Below are 21,790 nucleotides of genomic sequence, written 5' to 3' on the forward strand. Positions count from 1 at the left end.
AATCTGAAGCAGGCTCCACGCTCAGCACAAAGCCTGATTCTGGGCTCGATCTCCCAACCCTGAGATCATGACCTGAGCCGAAATCAAGAGTCAGATGCTTTAACCGAGTGAGCCACCCAAGCACCATCCCCTGCAAGGCTGTATTTGAATATTCGCAATGTACCATAACATTCTAGTTCTAGCTAGAGAGTTGGACCCAAAGATTATATTAATCAGCTACAAGGCAACATTTAATAGATACTTTTCAGAATAACTTTTTTGGGAGGGCGGTGGGAGGGGGTTCATCTAGAAGAGCCTTTCCCATCTGTCAGAGAGGGATGACTATGGAAGTGTTGTCTTTTGCCCCGCAAGTGGAAGAAATGGATTTTGGAATGACACATTACTTTTCGTAGGTGTCGAGAAGTAGGTCACTTTATAGTATTTATCATAATATTTGAAAAAGCTGACATTGAAAAATGAGAGGTTGAATATTGAGTAGTTCTTTGTCCAAAGACTGGAAATGGATTACTGAGATATTTTCTTCTGAGATAGACCATAGGTTTTTTTATATAGTTTCTTTTCTCCTGTTTCGCCGTGAGATAAATTTCAATTTAATGGTCAATTGTAGCTTCATAAAAGATGTCATTTTGCCTTTACATATATTTTTTTGCTTCATTTATTGAAATATTTTTCCAGACATACTTGTATCGACAAGAAGGCTGTAACCCTTGTGCTCCAGAAACAACAATTGGAGAGATCGAGAGAGCCTTAGTAAGTAAAGCAGGTGAACCTTTAAAAGTCTCCATCTGTCTTTAAAGCTATTAAAGAAAAGAGAAAAATCCAGCGTCCTCCCTCTAGAAATCAGCAAAGAAAAAAGAATATCACAGAAGAGTTAGATTCCCTCCAAGCTAATGGAGGGGGAAATTACATGAATCAAAATGTTCATTTTGGAAACGTAGGCACTGCATCCAGTGGTTCCTGGTGCTCTCTGTCAGTTCAGAGCCAGTGGCCTCCTGTTGCAGGCCTACGAGGTCCTGACTGCAGAATTTAATGACTCCCATTTCTAGTAACGAACTATAGAAATGATTCCTGAAAGTATAGTCTTTAATGACTCCCATTTCTAAACTGCAGTTGTGGATAAACGTTTTCTAAAGAATTTGGGATGACATGATCTCAAAAATAAGCTGACACTCCACATGCAAATGGAACACTCTGTTAATGCAGTATGTCATTGTTAACCACCCAGCTCTTGAGCACATCCAGAGGCTACCTCTGACCTCCAGGTATCAACCGCACCTTCCTTGCCCCGTAATCATTCCTTAATCCAAGACATGGCTCCTATTTCCATGGTGATGTCCATGGTCAGCCCATCAATTCATGGGGTATCTTCAGAGCCTGAGCACTGCTTGAAGGATTCTACACAGTCTGTATATGGAAACATGCTCGGCAAGGAGTACGAGAATTTTGGGGTCATAAAGAATGTGAGAGATCAACTATGGTACAGGTCCAGGACTACTCGAACAGGGTGGGAAGAAAGGTGGTCAGCTGACAAGGCACAGCTGGGTCTCCGTGGCCATGGTTGACAAGATATCCTGCTCCCTCTTCCTTCCCCTCTTTCATCCAGCCATCTTCATTCGTACCTTCCTCTTCTTCAGTGTTTCTTGGAAGACTGAAACTGCTTATCAAAAATATCCTTGCCACTTTCTTGGGGCTCCTGGGTGGCTCAGTCTGTTAAGCATCTGACTCGTGATTTCGGCTCAGCCTATGATCTCGGTTATGAGATCCAGCCTCGAGTCAGGCTCCGCATTCAGCGGGAGTCTGCTTGGGAGGATTCTCTCTCTCCCTCTGCCCTTCTCCCCCTCCCTCTCACTTTCGTAATGTAGTCTACTCAATTATTCTTTCAGTGCTTAATAACTCAGGACAGTTTATCGTCAAACGTTTCTGCTGACTTCCTGTTCTGTCTTTATGTTTTCTCTGTCCTCCTGTTTCTGTCTTCTTACTTTGAACAGCATAAATTAAATCTAGGCAATGAGAAATGTTTCAGAGAAACAGACTTACTGAAAAGGCACTTGACATCCACCTGCCACACCCTCCCTCCCGCTGCAGGAATCCCCTCTAAAATTTCTTAGACAGATGGTAAGCCTGTGTCTGTACAGACCCTTCCTGGGAGAAAAAGCTCGCTCACTCTTTACAAAGGAGTTAGTTCCAGTGCAGGATAGTTTTAACTGTTTGAAAATTCTTCCTTCAGTCAGTCTGCACGTTGCCTCTGCAGTCTCTGATGTTCCTCTGACGGTATTTCTCCAGCTCATTAGAAAGAACAGTGGCTAACAAGGACGGCCCCCTGTGCTAAGGTAGATCCTAGCGCCATCTGCATGGCACAGGTGAGGAGCAAGAAGGCCAGGGAGACGTGGGTGGTAAAGGGTGGAGCCAGGGTGGGCACCCCAGAACCTGGAGGGTGCAGCCACATGAGCCCCTTCTTTCCTCCTTGTTTACTTAGTCCATATGGTTCTCTGTAATCTGTTTCTCTCAGACGACTTTCCCCCACTCACCATTGGAATGGTTACCAGTTAGTATTCTCTGACTTTTGGTCTTTGGCTCTGCCCCCTTGCTGTTCTTCCTTAGAACCCAGACATCAAATCTCACCACCTTTCCTCTGAATTGCGCAGTCTGCTCGCTGGAATGTTGTCAATGCCCACACTCACGTCAGTAGCTCCAGCACCTACGACGGTGGCTGGCTCAGGGTCGGCGCTCAGTCGGTATTTGTCCAATGATTGACTTCCCGCCTTTGTTATTATATGCTCTGTGAATTCTGAGCTGTTTCCCCCTGGGGTCTCTAATTTCCCATTGGTAAACTTTAAATTCACGGAAGTGATATGTTCTTCCTCTGTCTTATGGGAGATAAAATTGTCATTGATTAGATGATCTGCCTTGGGCCGAAGAAGCAGCAAAGGGAGAGTTGTCGATTCTTGTCACTATTAGGTTTTGCCTCTGTGGCAGTCTGTAATCTGTGCTAGAAGGTAGCTGCTGACTCACTGTGGTCTGGGAACATTCCCGAAGCAACATCACCAGTTTTCTGTGCATCTTGCAGCATCTGCCCCATGCCCACCCACGGGCTCCGAGGGGTCCGTAACCTGCCACCTTGACCCACAGCAGCGCTCCCCCCTGCCATTCCTTTAGAGCCGTCATCATTTAGACAACTGGCCCAGTGTCACAGGCCAGTTACAAGACGGCCCATCCAGCCTTCTGACATGTCTAAGCCATTACTCAGCGCCTGTGTTAAAGTGCGTGGTTCTCATGGTTTATTCCCCTGTTTTCAGTGCATTTGTGTGAAGTCTCTCTCCTGCATGGTGCACATGTTTCTCTTTCTCCTGTATCGTTTCTGTCAACATACACATGTGCTGGCATTTCTACCGTCCTAAAGAAAAACAACGCTCTCTTGATTCCACTTCTCCAACCGGCACCTCCTCTCAAAGCTCCTGAAACGAGCCGCCAGCACACAGTCTTGTCTTTCTACCAGTCTCTCCCCAGCAGACGCTTGACCAGACTCTTTCTACTGAAGTCAGCAGGTAATTTCCTCCTTGCTACATCCTTGTTCTCTTTTTCGTTTTAGCAGCTATACTCACCAGACTATGTATTTTCTGTATTTCTCTTATTTATTGACGTGTGTGAGCGCCATATGTGTGGCTCCTTTTCTTCACTGCCTGGCCTCTAGTAGATGCTCAGTAAACATTTTCTGAATGAACCAGAAGGCTGCTGGTGCTTCCTGCCTTCTAGACCTTCTGTGTCTATAAACTTGCCTAAACATGCCCCTTTACGGGGCAGCTCCCTTGAGGGCAGGGAGGCTATAGGAAGCTGCCTTTCTCCTAGTGAGTGGGTCTCCGTGGGCTGAAGGATTCATGCCCCTCTGACGGGCAAGCCCAGAGGGGGGCTCAGGCTTCATCAAGACAGAGTCTGGTTGTTACCTCATCAGCTGATGACTAGCTTGTTATTTTTCCGGCATCAGGAAGACATTCTAATTTCCTTAGCAAGGTATTGGAATAATTACTTTCCACTAAGGAGGGTGAAGTGAAATTTTGAGATCCCCTCAGAGAACTGTACCAGCCCGAGCTTTTATTGTCAGTGCCACACATTGGATTTACGGGGCCTATTTTTCATATGTTATGAAGGCCATCTTGCCGGGTTTTCAGAACATCCTCCTGCCTCTCCTTCCCCTCACTGTTTCATCCTCTGGCACAAGCCAGCACGCTCTCTGCCGTCTCTCCCGACAGCGGGGTCGCAGTTTCTGCCACCCCCACAGGAAGGAGGTTTTGTGATGAGAGCAGCCTGGGGCCTGGCATCACATAGGTTGGGGGTGGCAAGGAGGGTGCCTGCTCTGTTCTTTCCTGCCTTCCTTTCTGGCTCACGTCCAGACCCAGCCCCTTGTCCCTCCGTCCAAGGACAGATGTTTCCATGACTGTTCAGAGCAATGCGAGGGCACAGGTTGAGAATACAGCCACCACCTGAGGTTGACAACAAGCTGACCGGCTTCAGGCAAGTCCCTTAAACGTTCTGAGCCTCAGTTTCCCCTCTAAGTGGGACCGCTAAGTGTTCTGCTAAGTGGGACAAATGATACCTGTTGGGCAAGGCTGATAAATATAAGGCATCCATCACATCTAGCCTGAGGTCTGACAGAGGAAAGGTAGCACCCCCCCCTCCACAAATGGTTGTTGCCATATTTCTCTTTTTAGACTTAGGGATTGTGCCTAAAATCAAAAGCCTGAGAGATCATGAAGCACTAAACACCAACAACCATGTTTTGGCACAAGCAAAATAACTGTTGTTAAAAAAATAATGGAAAACTCCATTTCTCGCCAAACGAAAAATGCTAGAGACTGAGGAGGGGAAAACTATTTTGAAAAGCCTACTCCCTTTTATCACTTTGAATGAGTCATTTTTCTTTAGTAAACAGGAGTGAGAAGCTTAAAATTAATCAAGTTAGAGGCAGATAGCATCATTTTCAAGTGAAAGCATGAAGGAAGGTAGTAAAAGAAAAAAAGAGTACATTGTATGTGAGTGGATATTGAAGACAGAGAAAGATGCGTTTTGTCCATCTAGCAAAGCCTGTAGTTTTTTAAGTTTTTATCAGGTTACTTTTACTGTAGATCGGCGATTACCGTAATCCTTAGAGAGCCTCTTAAGTGAGCAGCTGTGTGTTTGTTTTGGCATAAGGAGCAGGGAGATGGGGAAGGAAGCAAAGCCTTCTTGATAGTTTTACGTCGTGTTCTTTTACACTGAGGCGGAGACCCATCCTGAACTGGACATGGTGTCAGACAGGGTCCCTGCAAGAGATTCCATCAGAGAGCATGGCCAGGAAGAGGGGGTCCTGGCGGCAGGCGAGGATGGACAGGTAGGAGAGGGCTGTGGCCACACCCCCGGATGGATCCTTGTCATCAGGATCTCCCTCTTCCTTCTAACGGCAGCCTGCCTCCAGACACCTCTTAACTGCCTAGCAGAGCCAACAGTGTGGCCTTCAGCCTGCTGCTGTAGTTCCAGCGAGCTCAGATGCAGAGTTGGAATGGGCCTGCGCAAGTTGAATGAACTTACTAGTCATTCCTGAGCTCCTTGTCACCTGGACCCAAAAATAATATTTCAAGTGCGAATTGTGGTGAAGCCTTCCCTTGTGCCATTCTAGTTTGCACCTGATTAGTGTAAGATGCACTCAGTGCTAAAGATGAAACTATGTGCTGCAAAACTAGGCATTGATCTACTTATGCATCATACTTTGAAAATTTTTATTTGTCTCACAATTCAGTCTGAACCCTTAAAAAAATGAAAAAAACATGGTTATCTTTTCTGAGTACACTTGAGGCAAAGAACTAGTTGTTCTAACAACTGCTGTAGTAAGAGCTATTCAAAAAATAGAAAGTAATTCTAGGTGTTCCTTGGCAAATGAGATCCACAGTATTTGTGTGTTTGTTTTAAGTGAACTTACCAGATACGCTTTAAAATTCTACCTTGTATTGATTTCGCTTTGCGCCATATTGGTGTTCTAAACACAGTTCAATGCTAATGTGCTCATTAAGTTGTGAATGAACAGTTTCTGTGCATTCGGGGGCTATTGCCCCATACTCTCCAATCAAAAGGAGGCGCTTTTGAGTGTTGTTTCAAACGTATAAAGTTTATTCCAAGTTTCACTTCCCGAGCTTTTTATCTGACCTTTTCATTGAGTCTTTACAATATAAAATGATATGCTAGATCTTCTGCTGGGTGTTTAGCATTTTATTTCAGCCTACTATGTGCATGGCTGGTGGCCTTCCTAGAAATAGCAATAAAAAGCATGTGATCCCTACTCTCTGATGCTCTGGGTCGTAAGATAGAATGAAATCACGGTCTTATGTTCCTTGTTGTTCTCTCTGATATATTTCTCATTATTTCCATCGAAGTTCAGTTAACTTTGATAGATTTGCAGTCAGTGGTATCTAGAAAGAAAATGAAATTAATGGAACCCAATTTGTAAACACTTCACCTTCTCTGCTTGTGCTTTTAAGCTGTTAGCAGATAGCATGGTTATTTGATTTCACAAAAAAAGTTAGGAAGGTAAACAGTAAATAGTAATTAGCCATTTGCTAAACAGTAAATAACCAAGAGTAGATTTTAGAACTAAAATATAATTAGCGTGGGTTCCTTAGCCATATTACTCAAATATAAAACATATAAAATGCATCATCCATATCTTTCTAAGAGCTCTGGAGCGTCAGTGTGACGCAGTGAGGTGGGCTCAGGTATACTGATGCAGACCTGGGTGTGGAGCCTACAGCTACTCAGTAGCTGAATATCTTACCTTGCACTGGCTGGACACCAGTTTCTTCATCTGCAACATGGGGATAGTAACACTTGCTTTAGAGACATTGGCAGGACTGAATTTAAAAACCTCGGACGCCTGAGTGGTTCAGGGGGTTGAGCGCCTGCCTTTGGCCCAGGTCATGATCCCAGGGTCCTGGGATCGAGTCCCACATCGGGCTCCCTGCTCAGTGGGGAGTCTGCTTCTCCCTCTGCCTCTTCCCTTCCCCTCTGCTCTTGCTCACTCGCTCTCTCTCTCACACATTGTAATGTGTATTTCAGAGTAAATATCCTGTTACCCCAAGGCTGATCCCTAGAAATTAAAAATATTTTCAGAAATGAAGTTTCGGTCTGTATTGCCAACCTTAATCTTTGTTATGGTATGTATGTGCTACCACTGCCTGGAGTACAAGTTTACACAGCTAAAGGAAAAAGCAGTATGCAAAATGCAGATGCTTAGAATCGGTATCGGTGGTACTGGGGGCAGGGTGCCCAGATCCGCACAGCCCTGGATTCTGGTTGGGTTCTCAGAGGCCACTCACAAGTACTCACCCTCTACGCTCATACAGGGGGAATCAGGCAGCCTTCCGGGGGTAATCGTGAGGATGGATGCCGGGGCATTCTTAGCAGTATCTCCATGAACAACACACATTGCTATTAGAGTTCATAATCTGTGAGATCGTTGAGCCCCTGCAAGATCTTTAGACTCCTGGTCTGCCTAACTAGGGGAACCAGCTAACGCTGAGACCCACGTTAACTAGCAAGTCTTCTAAATCCTGTGATTTGAGTATACTAGTCTATAAAAAAGGACAGTGGTCCCTTGAACTCAACATTCATTTAGAATTTGGCCTTGGCCTCCCACATTCTCACAGCTGAACAGAAAGCCACGTAAAACCCTCTCTAGGAGAGGAGAGGATCGAAAGTGGGATCATTTTATGTTTGTTTGGAGAAGGCAGGCAGTCCTATTGGATTTTCATTAGGAATTCTAGTAGCCCTGCTTTTTAATTACTTGTAGTTATTTTCATTAAGCAAACCATTATATTGGCCAATGATTTTTGGTGCCGGCTACATGCTCAGCCTTGACTTATATAATCTCAGGTGAAAGGCAGGGCTCCCCCACATTGGAACAAGTTGGTGGCCCTCTTGTAGCAACATTTTCTTTACCTTCAGCCAAGGAAGAATGTTGAACCAGAAATGTGATTTTTTTTTTTTTCCCTCTGATCCACTGTTTTAAGTTGTCTTAAATAGGAGGAAGACATTTTAAAAGAAACCCATAACATTTTTAAATAATGGATTGACTTCAAGCTGAAAATGAAGCATGTGAATATGTTTTTTAAATGACCTTAAGAATGACATTAAAGTAAAGAATCCATCATGGATTGAGATTTGACCTGCTATTTTTCTCCTACCAATTTTAGGTTTGATTTCATTTTTAATAATGGCTTTATTATTTACTCTAGCCTGGTTCACTCACACAACTGTTTGCTTTGAAATTCGAAACCACATATTTTCTCTGTAACTCAAATAAAAATGGGGTCATGCAAATGACCTTTCAGACAGAAACTGCACAGTCCATCCACTTTGACAGAAATAGCGCACGCACGCGCACACACACACACATCGCTTGAGGGTAATGGAATCATTTTAAGACAAAAGATCATTCAGTTACCGTAAAGCTTGAAATCTAATGATGGTGATTATCAATACCAGGTTGTGGACACTGGAGACGAAATTTAATAACCGCTCACATTTACTGAGCAAACTTGGTGCCGAGTTCCACGCTGAGCACTTCTCAGTGTGTTACCTCACGGGATTCCCACATCAGCCCTAGGAAGTGAAGGAGTCATTATCCATAGATGAGGAAACTGAGGTACACTGAGCTTGAGTAACTTCCTGGAGTCGCAGACCTGAAAGTGGCCCAGCTGCGGAGTGAGTGCAGTTGACCTTGACCCCAGAACCTGGGCTCTTGAACTGAGGAGGGACAAGGAGTCCAAGGGCAAACAGAAAACCTGAAGGCTATTATGTGGAACCCTTTTGTTTTCTGCCCTGGATTCATGACAGGTAAACAGGAAGGGTGTGTACTCTTTTTCCCGTGCCCTGAGAACTCATCTGGCCGAGTTCTCCCTTCCATCCATGGGATGAAATCTCAGATGGGACCCATCGCCTCTTCAGTTAGTCTTCAATAATTGAAAGTTCTCAGATCAGTTTCAGGATGAAAGAGCCCAGTCCAGTGTTTTTCACGACCCAAACTCCAACCTCTTACCTGGTTTAAATGAGGTGCTCCCTCTTCCAGCTCAGGCCTGTGTTGGCTTGGAAGGGGAGGAGGAGGATTTGATGTGGAGGAGACTTAATAAACATTGTGGATTTTTTCCCCCTCCTTCCTTGCTCCAGCTCCTTTCCCACTCATTATTAGGTGTCACTTCGGACGTCTCCCGGTAGGTCCTGTGAGGGTGTACGAATGTGCAGGGCAGGCAGAGTGCTAAGGGGAGGATGACAAGGTTCCTCTCCTTGGCCCTGGGCATGGGGGATTTCAGAGCTGGCTTTCTCTGGGGGCTTTTGGGTTCCCTGGGGGCAGTCACGCCCCCTCCCGCCGCTAGGGGGTGCTCACAGCCTTCCCCTCCGTGCAGGGCTGCTGGCTTCCTTCGGGGGTGAATCTGTGGGGGAATTCCTTTTACCATAACCCCAGACCATCTTTTCCCAAGTATATATGTGGACCTAGGAAACTCCCACCCCTGTACGCCTGGAAACACAGCTTCCTCTCACCTGAGACCAGGGTAGACATACATAGCCACTGCCGTACATCACAGCCCTGAGCAGAGACCTTGAGACTGCCCTTGCTACTGCTTTCCTGAGGCAAAGTTGTCTCCCATTCCCATCTTTGTTTGCCCACCTGACATGAGGAAACACTGTGGATAACAAATTGCAGGCCCTCCACTCTTCCCTCAGGACTTGCTCAGCTCACAGCGCCACCTGGAGGATATTTCCATAACACAGTGCCTCCTGGGTTGTCAGAATCATTTTCGCACATTTATCAAAAGGCAGGCGCAAGTTTCATGCTGCTCTACCAGTGTGTCCCAGCGCATTATACGAGAGCCAGTGAGATAGATATCACTTCTTGGTCCATATCTAGGAAGTCGTTAGAAGCTAAAGGTTGGCCTCTCCCACATCTGTGCACTCATTCCAACATCTGTTTCTATCCTGCAGTTGTGTAGAATGGACGTTTCAGGAGAAACAGGGCTTAAAGAAAAAGTGGGGTCATGGTTTACCCAGCATGTGGAAAATTGAAACAAAGTAATGGAAACCCAGGGCCAGGATTGCTTACTAAATAACATATGAAGACCTCCTCCAGCCAACCGAAAAAATAAAGCTGAAAAAAGCCCCTGGGGGGGCACCTGGGTGACTCAGTTGGCTAAGCGTCTGCCACCAGCTCGGGTCATGAGGGATCGAGCTGCATCGGGCTCCCTGCTCCGCGGGAAGCCTGCTTCTCCCTCTCCCACTCCCCCTGCTTGTGCTCTCTCTCTCTAATAAATAAATAAAAATCTTTGAAAAAGAAAAAAAAAAAAAAAAAGGAAAAGCCCCTGGCTTCCAAGAATATACAAAGTGATAGTCTGGTTGGCCAGAAGATTATTTCACTTACAGCTTGAAGCGGATGCTTACAGCAACGCTGAGGTCAGTAGAGAAGATTCAGCCGCAAGAATTATAGATGAGCAGGATTCACTGGACGATAAGAGAGAACGAGGCACGTCATTAAGTAATTGAAAAAGTACAGGTCCTGAAAGGGCAGTGGTTTTGACTTAATGCTTCCAGATGGTTGGCCCTCTGATTTCTTAGTTTCTGGTCAATCAGTAGAGTGCAAATTCAGTCTGTTTTTGGAAACATACTTTCACGACTTCCCCATTTACTTTTCCACATTCGATATGCTCCTCTACTTTTGCATTGTTTGCAAATTATTTTCGCAGCATAAAAGAAATGAATACAAAGGAGTATGTGCTCAGAAGGGAAGATGTTGAAAACATGGCATATTCATTAAAATGGATAAATCAGTGTCTTCCAAGTGGAATAGTGTTGCTTCCTTTAGCCCCCAGAATTAAGCATTATTTATGAATACATTTTGCTTCTAAATATAATTTTTTTGTGATAACCATGGTATTGTTAACTATGTGCGATATGTATTAAGGAGATGACAAATTTTGTGACACCCTGCTGGTTCAAAAATCATCAGCCGCAGAGGTAAGGCCCGATGTGTGCGTGCACACAGCTAGTTTGCAGGGGCTGCTGTAGTGGGTTTGGCTCGGGCCTGACGTGCAAAAGAGGGAGAGACGGAAGAGAGTGTGTACTTCCCCACAAACCACTTCTTCTCAATGGTCATACCGGAAGCCCAGAGTCGTCTTCAACACACCCCCTTGCCCTCCACACCTGGTCCGTCTCCAAGTTCAGCCCAGTGTACCCCGTCAGCATCTCTTGAAATTGTCCATGCTTCTCTCCATCCCCAGAGACACCCTCCTCATTATTGTTATGTGAACGAAAAGTGTCTGCGCCCTTATTGAACCCTCTCAAATCCCCTAAAGAGGTGGGTACTGTTATTCTCCCCATTTTGGAGATGGAAAACTTGAGGCACAGGCCGGTACAGTAATCTGCCCAAGGCTACTCAGCTTTTATGGGGCTGAGCCAGGGTCCAGACCCAAAGGCAACAGCTCCGAGCCCTGCCGCCGTCTCCATCCCCTGGACAGTTCTGACTGGCTCCTCTCCGTAGCCCCTCTGGCCCCCCTCTCCTGCTACCCATCCTCTGATGCCAGGGGGATTTCTTAAAAATACAGATCTGACCATGTCACTGATGCTTCATTCCCCTTCAGTGTGCTCCCCGTACTCTGCCTCAAATCCAGACTCCGTCTGCCCCCACCTCCCCCAAAGGGTCTCTGACCGATGTCCCTCTAGCACTCCGCACAAGCTACTGGCTGTCTTTGATGCTTCTGGATTGTACCATGAACTCAGTAGACAGCCACTTCAAGAGAGGATGGACCCACTTCCCATGCCTTTATTCCAGATCCTCACGGCCCTTCATCTGACTGCTGAGAAGTGGTTTGTGGGGAAGTCCTTTGGGACAGTCCTGCCACATTTGTCACAAGCATTAGTCAATTCATATTCGTCATGTGCATTTTGAATCTTTTTTTCTAAATTGTCATGACTTCCTGTTTCTTTACACCTGACACCTAATTGCTCCATCAGTGGGTACTAACTGATTGAACACAACCCATCATTCAGTGAGCACTCATATATTGTGAGTGCATTTCTCTTATATTTGTAAGGAATTCAAAAGGTAACGCTGTCCTGTGAAACTGTGCATTGTTACTTCACTGAAAAAGATGTTTCTCTGTGCTGAAATGGGAAAATCTAAGAATAGAGCTGTGGGAGTGACCCCACCCCCCAGCAAGTTGGAGTTTGATGCCTTAAGTCAGTAGCACAAATACTATTACAAAAAAACTCAGAAAGCGACATGGCACAATTGTATACATATTGTCAGTGTTCTGTGATCAGACATGTTAGGAAATTAGAAAGATGTGTTCTTCAAGAACCCTTATTAACCTCAAAGGTAAACTGCTTCTTTTGTTATTTGCCTCCAAGAGTGTTTGCACTGAAGACGTTTTCAAGCTCACCGAATTCAACACATTCAATTTTCATAGATGAGGTCATGACGCTGAGATGTTCAGTGATTGGAAATTGAATTAGGACCCCCCCTTGACAGCAATATTACCACCTTTTCTGGGCCGTAAGGTATGTGGGAAATGGCCAGTCTTCACATATTGAAGAAACTTCGATGGTTGGGTCTAGGACTGTGTTCAATCCCAGGGTCCTCGCTCTAACTGCAGTGCTTTCTTCCTACTTAAAATTTAAAGCCCAATTAGGCATTAACTGTCTCCTTCTTTTTACTTACCAGAAGCACTTGGCCCACAGCGTTTCACAAGTTGAATTTATAATCGGGAGAGTTTCTGCAGAGATCTGGACTTGCTGCTTCCACAGTGAATGGCAGTCCGCATAGCAGCCCTTAGCTGGAGGCCCCCTCACACGGGCCACAGTCGCCCATGATCAGCCCGACCTCAGAGGTTGAGGCGCGTGGTACCTGGATTCTAGGAACTTTGCCTTTAAGCATTTTTCGTATCAAGCATATGTTTCGAGGCTCATTTTCTCTCCCTAACTGCCTTCAGGGTTGCAAATGCTCTTAGTTAGTCCTAGCGCGCTGGGTCTCCCCAGTGTCACGGTTCTAGTCTTTACCTAGCATCCCCTGTGAGTAGCTGGCCGATTTGAAGGTAGGTTCAGGCCACTTTGGTTTTATAAGTTTTGATTTCTCTGGTTGCTGTTTCCGTGCCCCCAAAGCCCCGGACTTTTATTCATTTACGAGACAAGAAAGCCTGGTTGGTTGTCCTCTGTGCCAGAGGTATTTCACCTCTAACCTGATGCTCCCTAGTACAGCCTCGGCCTTCCTTCCCTTGCCCCTGGCCACTCAAAGGCTGGACCAGCTTCCTGGGCATCACCTGGGATCTGCGAGAAACGCAGAAGCTCGGGCCCCACCCCAAACCTACTTCAGAACCCTGCGTTTATCAAGGACATCCCCAGGGAGTCGAGGGCACATTCAAGTTGGAGAAACACTGCCAAAGTGAGTGGGAGGCATCGTTTGTTTCTGGGCCCTCTGTCCCTGGCTGGTATGCTGCTTCAGCCCTCCCCGGCCAGAGCAGGGCTCCCACACAGATAGCATGACCCCTCTACCCCCGATTCTCCATCGGGGAGGAGGCAGCAGGCCAGATCGCGGTGGAGTTCACGTGTGCCCTGGTTCAGCAGACCGTTTTATACCTCGACTCTGCCAAGCTTTATTCTCCAGTTCATTTTAGACTTTCACAAAATGTTCAAATGGTTATTCAACGGGGTTGAATGTAGCCCAATAGTTTGCAAGTGGACCTTTCTCTCTCCCTCCAGCTTATATGTTCCCTCTTCTTAGCCATAAGTCAGGGATCAAGCAGGACTGTATGATGACTGTGGTTTGTGTAATCCTATGCAGCTGAGAGCTAATTTTCCTTTCCTGGAGCAAGATGAGGAAACAGCAGCCTCTCCTGGCCACACCTGAGGCGTCTGCCCAGGTGTCAGGGGTAGGTGACAGGGCTGTGTCAGCGGGAAGGGGGTCACGTGCCGCCGTGCTCCCTGAGCACAGTTCGTGGTTGTCACATTAATGATGTTGAGACGTAGCCCCAGGTTTCCAGGTGTGTCACCTACCATGTGATTTGTCTTTTCAACTGTACTTGGTCCACATCGTAACAAAGTCTACACTACAGAACTCTGGGAATATACATCTCTGTCCCAGCCCACACTGTTGAAGCATTGAAAAGTAAAAGGACAGAAGTTAGGGATTATAGAAGTACTAGGAGAAGGAGCAGCCTAAGGCACCTTCGTTTTGTTGGAAGTAGGTATAGTTTGTTGGCTAAAACAGGTCCTCTAGCACCCGACCTGTTCCTGCAGCATTGTCTTCTGCTCTCGATTCTTCCAGGAAGATGCTTTTTCTTGTCCTCTCCAAAGAGTTCAAATTAAAACTTTTAAACTCCAAACGTGGTCATGTGTAAGTATGAGTGTGTTGAAAATTACTAGGGCAATTGGGAATGACAGAGGAGAGAGGGGAGGGGCGGAAAAAAAGGAAATGAAGTGGAAAGTGGTTATAATCGCTGCCTTTCTCACATAATCCTTTCACACTGGTTTTGTTCTAGAAACTGCTCCCCAGGGTTAGATGGCTTGGAGCAAATGGGTGTGCCTGCAGGAGCCCTTCTGAGGGCATCTGCCTCCATTTACCCATTTTCACACCTTTTTTTCGAGGAAGAAATCAAACAGTGTGAAAGCAGGTCAGTGAGCTTCCTGAGGTGTGCGCCCTGGTAAATAGACCGGTGTCCGTCAGTCTTGGGAGTTGAGAGTAACGATTCTTATTTAGTGTTCCAATGGCCCCAGAGCCCGCAGTCACAGACAGCGCATGCTGCAAAGTCGGGTCGGTGGCAATGTAGATATTTGGGCTTCTCTGGTCCTTGTATGATGGAATTAGAAGGGAAGATAGTCATGCAGGCCACCATGGGCTTTAAAGCCAGTTCACATTAGATGATCAGGACAACTCATCATTCAGAGGATATTTTCCCTAAGAACATTAAATGCAGGAACCATAGTGCGGTCACGGGCCAGTAGTCCCAGATGCCATTTTGAAATTGGAAATAGCTCATTCATTTTTAGCTCCTCAGAACCACATGATTTAGAGGGAGAAAGGATCTTGGGAATCTCATCCAAGCACTTCATATCGCAGATGAGGAGAGGAGGCCCCAGGAGAAAGGGGTATGAGCCCTGTCACCTACCACCCACTGGGCCACCTTCCCGCTTGCCTTGCGGGAGGTTTGCTTTGGTCCTTAAGCACAAAGCTGATGGGCACAAATCTCAGGCCCGTCCTTCACTCTGCCCCCAAATGTACTATCACTGTCCTATCTGTGGACACATTTGGAAGCCCCAGATGTGAAGCTGGAGCTGGAGATGTTACACACGCTGGGGAGAAACGGCCTGGCAATGGTGGGGCAACCCTCTCTCAAGCACTCTGGAAAGAACCAGTGGGGTTGCCTCTGAGCCCAGGCTCTGCTCCCTGTTCTTAGTGAAGGGGCCCCCAGTTCACCTTCCCAGTCAGGTGGACCCAGGGTGGTGGATGAAGAAATGCAGAAGGCTCCACAGAGAACTTGCTACTCCCCTCCGGCATTTGATTCAAAATTTGTTCAAAGAAACAGTCTCACTTAATCTTCATGAGAGGGGGGAAGGAGGTGGCTTTTTCAACTAAATTGAAGTATCATAATAGAACTGCACAATTAAAGGAAGTCATTATGTAGGAATTGCCTTGGGGCTTCTCAGATCTCGCATCGGAAAATATTTTTATTAGAACAAATCCTTTTGCAGATTACCAAAATTGTCTTTTAAGAAAACATGGTGATGGGTGTATTTGAGATTAAGGTTTTTTGTGTTTGTTTTTTTTTTTTAAGATTTTATTTATTTATTTGACAGAGAGACATAGCGAGAGAGGGAACACAAGCAGGGGGAGTGGGAGAGGGAGAAGCAGGCTTCCTGCGGAGCAGGGAGCCCGATGGATGCCGGGCTCTATCCGAGGACCCAGAGACCTGGAGCCGAAGGCAGATGCTTAATGACTGAGCCACCGAGGCGCCCCTGAGATTAAGTTTTTAAAAGATGATAAAGGAGAACGATCAGGCTTCCCTTCCCCCACCTCCAACCTTGTTCTTAATAGACACTTCATTTTCTTACTATGAGAGCAGATGATTTTATAGTAATACCACTCTATTTTATAAATTAGTTATTTGGTGTTAGCTGAATACATTACCCTTAATATTCCTAAGTATAACCAAAGATGCTGAAAAAGTCTGTAACCAGTTACTTTGGGATCCTGGTGTCTTCAAAAATATTCTCTGCCAGCAGTAACAGGCAGAGAGAGGAGTTGTCCTTAGAAAAATGCTACATATATTGTGTACTAAGTAGAAAGATGGCCTGTGGATTTATATTGGGAGTATTGATAAAGTTTCCTTATAGTGGTTTTGGTTGAGGAAGGGGGTGGTCAAATTGTTCAGAAAGCCATGAATAATAAGTCCACGAATAATTATTATACCAATTTTCTCTAAAGTAACATATTTAGATATGATTGACCTCTTGAGATTGTATTCTTAGTTCCCTAGGGGATTTGGGGAAATACATACCACAGAGAAACTTTCGATTTCTGCTCATTAAGTGTGAAAAATCATGGCGCACTTATACTCAAATTATCTAGTTACAAGGTTAATCTAGAGGTTTTTCTAGTTTTCTTGTTGAATTAAAAAAACAAGCTTGTAGTTAACGGGAGGAACTTCATACATAGTCTCAGTTTTCAGGAGAAAGTGTTTTCAAATATATTGGCTGGCAAAAGTTAAGATAACTGAAACACGCTTTTTAAAAAATTTTTTCATCTTTGCTGCCAGTGTGCTTTCTTGCCAACATTTTCAGTTTTTGAAGAGTTAAAGAAGTGCTCGTTTCAGATGTTACCGAGAGAGACAATGGGTAGTAAGAAATCAGAAGTTTTGCTTCATTGAGAAAGAGACATATTCTAATTCACCGCTGCGTAGCCTAAAGCAGATGCCGGATTCCTAGGGACCCAGGGGCCTTCAGTGAACTGGGAACGCGGCTCTGCCAAACCCGCATTTCCACATTCAGCCAGGATTTCCTGGGTTTGATACAAGGAATGCCAACCGGGCGTGATCAAGGGGCGGATCTCACCAATGGGGAGGCGGCTGCAAGAGCCCACGCGTGGGTAAGCTCAGCCCCTCTCCGTCCCCCGAGCACCCGCGTCCAACTGCGGGCGCGCTCCGGGACCCGGGGAATCGCCGCCCAGCAGCGGCCCGGGGCCGGAGGGCGGCGGGCTGCCCGGCGGAGGCGGGGGCGCCGCGGGCTTTCTCTGTTGCTACAGCCGTGATGTCACTCGCCCATCCTAACCCGCGGTTGGTTGTTGTGTGTTTCAGCTCTGCCTGCAGTTGAGCACAAAGACCTGGAGGAGACTCCCACATCCTTCGGGGAGAAGAAAGGAGGCAGCTAAGCAGATTAAAGGAACTTGTGGCTTGTGGCCTTTTGGAAAGGGGGAAAGTGAATTAGAGGCCCGGTGCGAGTTAATGAGCTGTGAGATGAGGCGCCGCTGCTGCTGCTGACACCCAGGTTCCAGGCTCCGTCCGCTGCCCTTTGTGCTTCATGTACATGTGTCTATTCAGCGCATCCGGAGGCGCCCAGACCAGAATCCAACACGGCTGCCGGGGAGAGACCACCCACCATGCCCACGGAGACCCTACAGACAGGTAGCATGGTGAAGCCGGTCAGCCCCGCGGGCACCTTCACCTCGGCAGTCCCCCTGCGCATCCTCAACAAAGGGCCCGACTACTTTCGCAGGCAGGCCGAGCCCAACCCCAAAAGACTCAGCGCCGTGGAGAGGCTGGAAGCGGACAAGGCCAAGTATGTCAAGAGTCAGGAGGTCATCAACGCCAAGCAGGAGCCCGTGAAGCCGGCCGTGCTGGCCAAGCCCCCCGTGTGCCCGGCCGCCAAGCGCGCCCTGGGCAGCCCCACGCTGCGGGTGTTCGGCAGCCACGCCAAGACCGAGAGTGGCGTGCAGAGGGAGAACCTGAAGCTCGAGATCCTGAAAAACATCATCAACAGCTCCGAAGGCTCCAGCTCGGGCTCGGGGCACAAGCACAGCTCCCGGAACTGGCCGTCCCACCGGCCAGACTCCACCGACCTGCACCGGCACTCCTTCGCAGAGTCCCTGAAGGTGTACCCCACGCAGGGCCGCGGCAGCCCGCAGGAAGGCGGCTCCCACGTGGGCAGGAGGCTGCTGGAGCAGTCGGCCGAGTCCTTCCTCCACGTCTCCCACAGCTCCTCGGACATACGCAAAGTGACCAGTGTGAAGCCCCTAAAAGCGATCCCCTGCAGTAGCTCCGCCCCTCCCCTGCCTCCCAAACCCAAGGTCGCGGCCATGGCCACCGTGAAGTCCCCTGAAGCCGACCCGGTGGAACCAGCCTGCGGAGTCAGCCGGAGACCCTCGCTCCAGAGGTCTAAGTCGGACTTGAGTGACAGGTATTTCCGCGTGGACGCAGACGTGGAGAGGTTTTTTAACTACTGCGGACTGGACCCCGAAGAGCTGGAAAACCTTGGAATGGAAAACTTTGCAAGGGCTAATTCCGACATCATCTCCCTCAACTTCCGCAGCGCAAGCATGATCAGCTCAGATTGCGAACAGTCTCAGGACAGTAACAGTGACCTTAGAAATGATGACAGTGCCAATGACCGGGTGCCATATGGCATTTCTGCCATCGAAAGAAATGCTAGGATCATCAAGTGGTTATATAGTATCAAACAAGCTAGAGAGTCACAGAAGGTCTCCCACGTGTAAGACAAAGTGCGTGCAAAGGAGGGAGGGGTGGGTCTCTGTCTGTGCATCCGCAGTCGTGAAGGTTGTGAGCTTCTCCACTCTCTTTGTGTTGCTTGTTGTGCAATGTTTCCAAGTTGCATGCCTGTCAACATGGGGACTGACCTGGCTTCCACGTGAACCATCGCTGCAGAGCCTGGCTGAACACAACGTCATCTGCCAAGAGTTTCAGGCCAGAATCCGATTAGGGCTTCGATCTTAAGCAAAACTGTTTACACGAAAAACGGTATACAACTTCTTCAATATTTATGTGGTTCTTGTGTTTTTATATCCCGCGCTCTTGTGTCTTAATTAAAAGTTTTATCAATTGGCTTTTAGGTTAAGAGTAGAATCTTTTTGAAATAAAAAGCCAATTTGCCTACGTGTGAGCCCGAAACAATGGGGAAAAAAATCAATGGGATCTGCTACCAAACAGATACAGTGACTGACCTAAGATAGAGAACCACGCTGGGTTTTCTGAGGAAGAAAGCGGTGAGCCTGATGTTAATCATTTGCGTATTGGAATTCTCCTGCCACTACTAAAGTAAGGGTTGGGGCAATAGTGCTACGTTTTGTGTCCGATTAAGTGTGTAAATGTTGGTGCTTCTGTGTAATACCCCAAGGAAAGACAATCAGAAACAATGAAGGTGATTAAATCTAGGAGTTTGGGTGTTGGGGGTTTTGTTGATGTTGTTCTCTGATTTGGGTTGATTCCGAAATTTCTCCTATTAATCTTTTGACGGGAATGGCCATCCTAAAGCTGATACTAAATGTCTTTATAAAAAAAAAGTTGTTTGTTTTTTTATCAAGAACTAATTCTATGCTGACTCTCTTCCCTCTCTCCTTCCCTCCCTGTGTTGTTGATTTATTTGGGAGAGGGGAGTGGGGCTTGTGCAGGGGTGAGCTATCCGAAGACATGAACACAAATGGAAACACCAGCCATATCGGTATAGAGCCTCCCATTCAAAAGCGAATACCTTTCGTAGCTGAACCATATCTGAGCAGTGCGATCGTGTTGTCTGGCGTATGTTATTCTCTCAGGCTGTGGACCTTTGCTACAGCTCTAGGAAACTGTAGAAACATGATGCTTTTCCACCCTTTGGTCTCTAGTGCTCCATATCGACTCATTCCCGTTTTCCCCAGTGACCTGTCTTGCAGGTGGGTCATTAGCTGTGGACCAGCTGACAGTGGTGTGTGGTAGCTGAGAGGTAAAAACGTGTAGCGGTCTGCTTCATTGCTCCGTACTCATGCTCTGAAGTTCTCAGCCGCACTACCTTAGACTTTATCAGCGAATGGGGAACTTTTTATGGTGTAAATGCTGTAAGACTTTGTACATACTTCAGTTGTTATGAAATCTTTAAGAAAAAAGAAAACGTTACGCTAATAAATAGCTCTGGTGCAGGCACTAATGGTGGTGGTTTCTCTTTGTCCTTTTCTTTGCACCTGCCACGAAAAGTTTAACTTTGGACTGTGAGCCAGAAGCAGATTTTTGGTAGCCTCAAAGGAACATGTTTTCATTAAATTACTTTCACCATATCACAGTTATTCGGAACAGCGATAGATAGCAGTGTGCTTTTGCTAAAATAGTTTGTCAAGGTTCCTAAAATATGCTGCCTTGTCTTTACTTAGTTCACACTTGTGGTATTTTTACCTTTTCTTAAACATCAGAATTTTTCACATCTTCCACAAGACCTTCAGTGGTAAATACTTATGAGTTCTTACAGCGGAGACCTGCCTTTGAATGTTATTTGTACAAGCCCAACATCATTAGCATTACACGTGTTCATACATTTGTCCACTCGTTCGTTCACTCCTCTTTCAACAGGTCATTTGGTGAGTGGCCCCCTTTTTGGGCCTGACAGTAGGCACAGGACTGCTGTGGTCAACGACACACAGTCTCTGTGTCAAGGAACATAGATGCTCACCTTTAAGAGAAACAGCATTCCTCTTAGTGGACAGATCTTATCTCCTCTTATTAGGACGCTGAGTATTCAAGTTATCTATTGAATCAAGTCATTTGAAGATTAACATTGCTTCAAAAGTTCCATATACTGTGTCAATGTAAAAGAAAACATTGTTTAAAAAGCAATTTTCAGAAGCAGAAATGATAAAGATTCCCAACTATTAACTGTTTGTAACTTTTTCCTTCTGGAAATCAAATGTGGTTCCTTGACACTCTCTCTGCTGGTTTGGGAATTCTTTCTGGTTCTCTGATTAATTACCAGTTGCACTAGAACTCTACTTCCCAGAAAAAACATTTGGAAATGCAGCTTTCAGTGGTGATGACACAGTGCATGCAAGATTATAGAATGAAAATAGGTTTCTTTCATTTAATTTAAAATAAGTATACACACACACACACACACACACACATATACATATATATATATTCTTCCCTCACCATTAGGGTAGAAATGTGGCCATTTGAAGTATTCATGGCTTAGCATTTATATATCCGTCTCTTTTTAGGGCTATTGAAATACCAAAAATAGATGCTATTTTTCTAAGGACACCAGTTTTTTTTTGGGAGGCGAGCACTTCTTAGCTAATTTAATATCACTGTCAATGCTGTTTTAGTCATGGATTCTGCTGAAGCTTCCAGCATTTCAAAACCATGTTTAATCTGTGTCCCACTGTAATTCAGTCTAATCCTCCATGGCCTTATTTGTACAATGGATAAATGTGAGCCTTTTGGTTCCCTTTATGGAAGGGGGGAGCTCATTATTTTCTTTTTTGTTCTTGAAATTAGAGTTTCTATAAAGGACCGTTTCAAAGGCTTAATATTAAATCCTACGAGTGAGACATTTCCTAATTGTGAAGTCCTTTTTACAAAGTGCTGATTCTGTTAGTGCATGAAAAGTATCTCATGTGTGCATTGCACGTGTGTGTGTGTGTGTGTGTTATGATCATGATCATGTTGGTAGGAATACAGACTTGTCATGTAGTTCAGCATACTTGTCCCCTGACACAATGTGGAGTGAAGCATGATTTCCCAAGATGGCC

The 21,790-nt window shown here is 46.1% G+C and overlaps 1 protein-coding gene and 1 pseudogene across 4 annotated transcripts in view; one reads left to right on the plus strand and one right to left on the minus strand.

Moving 5' to 3' along the window:
* The window catches only part of FAM110B (family with sequence similarity 110 member B), a 150,247-nt gene extending 128,670 nt beyond the window's left edge, over window positions 1–21,577 (plus strand). For 2 of the 4 annotated variants that reach the window (XM_027578189.2, XM_027578179.2), the window contains one exon: window positions 17,358–21,577. In XM_027578189.2, the coding sequence (XP_027433990.1) occupies window positions 17,660–18,772 (1,113 nt within the window). In that variant the 5' untranslated portion in view covers window positions 17,358–17,659 and the 3' untranslated portion in view covers window positions 18,773–21,577. Of the gene's footprint in view, window positions 1–675; window positions 751–12,498; window positions 12,571–17,357 lie in introns of those variants that run through there. The other 2 variants (XM_027578199.2, XM_027578209.2) reach the window with 2 other exon arrangements.
* Window positions 988–1,084, minus strand: LOC113917876 (annotated as a pseudogene).
* Window positions 21,578–21,790: the final 213 nt, after the last annotated feature.

Source organism: Zalophus californianus, chromosome 4, assembly GCF_009762305.2.
Source record: "Zalophus californianus isolate mZalCal1 chromosome 4, mZalCal1.pri.v2, whole genome shotgun sequence".
Lineage (NCBI taxonomy): Eukaryota > Metazoa > Chordata > Mammalia > Carnivora > Otariidae > Zalophus > Zalophus californianus.